At 36.3% G+C, this 4,603-nt stretch overlaps 1 protein-coding gene across 2 annotated transcripts in view; it reads left to right on the top strand.

Moving 5' to 3' along the window:
* Nucleotides 1-4,331, top strand: part of RAB10 (RAB10, member RAS oncogene family) — a 45,356-nt gene extending 41,025 nt beyond the window's left edge. For both annotated transcript variants that reach the window (XM_015566377.1, XM_006767500.2), the window contains one exon: nucleotides 1,808-4,331. In XM_015566377.1, coding sequence (XP_015421863.1) covers nucleotides 1,808-1,891 — 84 coding nt within the window. In that variant the 3' untranslated portion in view covers nucleotides 1,892-4,331. The remainder of the gene's footprint in view (nucleotides 1-1,807) is intronic.
* Nucleotides 4,332-4,603: the final 272 nt, after the last annotated feature.

Below are 4,603 nucleotides of genomic sequence, written 5' to 3'. Positions count from 1 at the left end.
ATATATAAATAGAGGTGGTATATCAAATAAAAATCTAGTGAAATTTCTGAGAAACCAAGCAACTTAATTTTTCTGGAGTGAAATGTTATGTGTTAACTATGATTGAGTGTTCATGCTGCGTAAGATAATTATCAGTATTTGCCATTCAGGGTAACTGCAAAACAAAGGTTGTGCCCTTTCACATCGGTCAACATCCTGCATATTAAGTTTGATAGTTAATATATATTGAGTAATAAAAAGTAAGTTAGGATGTAATATACGTAGTGTGATCTTATTTTTCAAAACTGTGTATGATACCAAACACAAGTATATACATGAACACTCACACATCTTTGGTTATGTTTAGCAAATAAACTGGAAGGATAGTGAGTACTCCAAGGGAGTAAGAGGAGGGGGATATAGGACAGAATCACCAAGTGGTGGAAAGCACTTTCTATTTCAGAGGTAGGTGAGGCTCAGTGAAAAATTATTCCAGTATTTACAGAACTTATCACAAAACTTGTTGAAATACCCTTGTCTCTGTATACTTTCTGGATATTTTGGTCTTCTTCATTGTTTTTACTTATTTCTGTTCCTGCTGTGTTCCTTGATCTTCTCATTAATCTTTGCATATTTTAAAAACTAGTGCTGCCCTGGTTCGTGTGGCTCAGTTCGCTGAGCGCTGTCCTGTTCACCAAAAAGGCCACCAGTTTGATTCCCATTCAGGACACTTACCAGCTTGTGGGTTTGATCCCCAGTCAGGCGAGTACAGGAGGCAACTGATCGATGTTTCTCTCTCACATTGATGTTTCTCTCTCTCTCTCAAATCAATAAAACATATTTAAAAACACACACAGACTAGTGCAGTATAGTCATGATATACTACTCTGTGTCCCCGTGAGGTAAATCTTTCTTGTTATTATATTAAAGGTTAAAAAGTATGGATGCACCAATAAATAAAGCTCTCAGTTTAGCATCTTCCCCATGTAGGCAGGCCCAAATATGAGATAGCTTTATTTTCATACACTTTAATCTGGTAATATGAGTTAAAACATCAAATGTAAACTTGCTTAACAAATTAGATGTGGAATACAGTAGTGATTTTTAAAAAAATATATTTTCATTGACTTCAGAGAGGAAAGGATAGGGAGAGAGAGATAGAAACATCAGTGATTATAGAGAATCATTAATTGGCTGCTTCCTGCATGCCTTCTACTAGGAATGGAGCCCATAACCCCGTGCATATGCCCTGGCTGGGAATCAAACTGTGACCTCCTGATTCATAGGTTGATGCTCAACCACTGAGCCACTCTGGCTGGGCTACAGTAGTGATTTTTGACTAGCAACTTTCTTTGCAGTATTTTCTCTCCTGAGTTGATAAAAGAAAAGTCATACGATAATACAAACTCCAGTCTTAAAAGGCAAGTAACTACACAGAAAAGGGCTGTTTTACTTTCCTGAAGTTAGGCATGACCTAACATTGGTTTAATGCATATGCTTGATGATAATGCTTTTTAAGTCCTAAGTACTCAGGGCTCTAGGCTAGGAGATAACAAACCTTTCTGCAGAAGTGTTAGCGGCAGGGAAGATTTCAGAAGTTTTATAAAGGAGTGCTGGGAGGCCTCTAGACATTTCACAGCTTGGAGAAGGCAGGCAAAATGAAGACTTTTGAAAAGAAAGCTTCCAGATCTTTACTTTGCACGGGTCCTGTGACTGTAATTGCATTCTGTTACATAAATTAATGTTTATGAGTGTTTCTGTTGAATCTTGATTTATCCGTGGTAATGTTTTTTTTTCATGGGTTCCTTTCTTTGTGTATTTGTTCCAGACCCCTGTAAAAGAGCCCAACAGTGAAAATGTAGATATCAGCAGTGGAGGAGGCGTGACAGGCTGGAAGAGCAAATGCTGCTGAGCGTTCTCCTGTTCCATCAGTTGCCATCCACCACCCTGTGTTCTCTTCTTGCTGCAAAATAAACCACTCTGTCCATTTTTAACTCTAAACAGATATTTTTGTTCCTCATCTTAACTATCCAATCCACCTGTTTTATTTGTTCTTTCATCTGTAACTGCTTGCTGACTTTATAATTTTCTTCAAACAAAAAAATGTATAGAAAAATCATGTCTGTGACTTCATTTTTAAATGTACTTACTCAGCTTACCACTGCATTTCAGTTGTATTATAGTCCAATTCTTGTCAACATTAAAACTTACAGCAATCATTTCAACCCTATTCTGCAAATTGTATAAGAATAAAAGTTAGAATTAACAATTTTATTTTGTACAACAGTGGAATTTTCTGTCACGGATAATGTGCTTGAGTCCCTATAATCTATAGACATGTAATACAAAAGAAACAAACAAAAGCCAGGAAAACACTCATTTTCGCCTTGAATATGTAAATGGGTTAATTTTGTCCTGTGCCTTATGTGGAAAGGAACTTCTTTGGTTTTTCCTTTTTTGTTTTGATGGAAGCATGTGCAGGAGTTATCATCCAGATATAAACATTAAGATATTTGTGGTTTGCTTGGCTGTAATTTTCAAAGTAATCAATTGAGGACAAAGGATAATGCAGAAGTAATAGCTTTGGTTTGCTGAATCTCATTTTAAGTGGCCTTGATATTTAAAACTATTTCCTGCCACCTGTTCTTCCCCGTTCTTCTCTCCTCGGCCACTTTTCCTTGTTTGTCTTCCTGCATGCTCCTTTATTTGCTTCTTTCTACCCCCTCCCTAATGGTATGAGTTATTTAAAAATGAAAGGGGCAAACTAGTAGGTTTGTCGAGTTTAACATAAAGCACCGATTTAACTTGCTAAGTAAACTGAAAGGAAGTTCTAACTGCCTCCTAGTCAAATGTCAGTTAGTTGTGTCTTCCCCTCATTTTGTCTCTCCCCTAAAACTGCTGCCCCAGATTCCTTCATGTGTGTTTGGCCTCATGTTCCTCTTTTCCTTCCCTCTGTTCCCTTCCTGTCTTAACTATTGAGTTTATGAAATGGAAGAGTTCATTGCATGCACTAGTGTTTGGAGGGCGTTGTGGTTTGTCTTTCTAATTAGGTGTATAGCCTATTCACTTTCCTAGAATAAATCTTTAACCTAAATTTGAGTAATCTCCATTTTGGCAACTCCTCTAGCAGTTTGGTAGCCCAGTAAAGGTTGTTTTTAAAAGGTGGGAAGGAGGAGTGGAATTTATTACCATGTTTGCCAAATATATTGAGATTTGGCCTTCTCGGAACACTTTTTCAGTGTTAAGTTATCTTTACCTTAAGATTTAGATATACTTTAGTGTATTATTAATTTTAAGTCCTCTCTTCACATCCCTTTGGAAAACTTGTATTACCATGGATTCAGAAAAAGAACAAAAGGCTTTTCATGGAGAGATAAGATCTCTAGCTATCTCTAACCCTGTCGGTTTTTTTCACTTCATTTTTTCTAGTTTTGCTTCATTGCTTATCAGTAGGATAGGGTAAGTTAAGTTTGCTATGCTGCTAGCATCCTAAGATGATACCTTTGTTGAAATAATTGTGAATAGCATGATTCATTTCTAGCAGAGGCTGAGTTTAGGACAGCAGCTTCCATTGAAAAGTCTTTTCTGTGTCGTGGACAGCATTTTAATGCCCTCTCGGCGCTCGTAAACAACACAGGGACGGATCTGCTACAAACACCCATGCATTTTTCAGATAGTGCCCTAAAAACCATTTTCTACGCCTCACCTGATGATGGTTCTTAGTTATTTTCCCCTCACTTGAATTTTATCATTGTTTACTACTAGTAAAAGCAGCATTGCCAAATAATCCCTAATTTTCCTCTAAGAATAATGAAATGATGTGAAGCTTCTTGAAAAGCTGTGGGTTAAACCTGTTGTCAGATTAATTTTGATGTGTTTATTGCTTTCCTTTATCTGGAATGTGGCAGTAGCTTTTTTATTTTTAACCTTTAATCCTTATTCAATTCGGTCAGTGACTTAAGGTTTGAGAGCTCAACACTGGGATTTTTGGGTAACAGACTGACAGTTTTGTTGTTTGCATAATTATAATCGGCATTGTACATAGAAAGGATATGGCTACCTTTTGTTAACTCTGCACTTTCTAAATATCAAAAAAAGGGAAATGGAGTATAAATCAATTTTTGTATAATCTGTTTGAGTTTTATTTGCTTAATATTAGGGCGTTGCCCCTTTTTCTGTAAGTCTCTTGGGATCCTGTGTAGAAGCTGTTCTCATTAAATACCAAACAGTTAAGTCCATTCTCTGGTACTAGCTACAAATTCGGTTTCATATTCTACTTAACAATTTAAATAAACTGAAATATTTCTAGATGGTCTTCTTCTGTTCATATAAAAACAAAACTTGATTTCCAACTGTGTGGCTTGGTTTTCATTTATTTATGGAATTGAAGATGAAGGATTACTTTGAAAAATAATGCAGAATGAATATTAGAGGACAAATAGGAGGGAAATAACTCTCAATCTAGAGAAAACAGAAGGCAATTTCAAGAACTATCTTTGGTAAGAAACTACATTAAAAAATAGACTTATCTCTAGGACACTAAAAAAACTCATTCTGGTGTCAAAAGAGATACCACAATTCCAGTCACTTTCCAGCTAGCAATACTAGAATGTACCAAAGGCCA

Source organism: Myotis davidii, unplaced genomic scaffold (genome assembly GCF_000327345.1).
Source record: "Myotis davidii unplaced genomic scaffold, ASM32734v1 scaffold238, whole genome shotgun sequence".
Lineage (NCBI taxonomy): Eukaryota > Metazoa > Chordata > Mammalia > Chiroptera > Vespertilionidae > Myotis > Myotis davidii.
The sequence above is the reverse complement of the archived record's forward strand: the minus strand, read 5'-3'. Positions and strand labels throughout refer to the sequence as shown.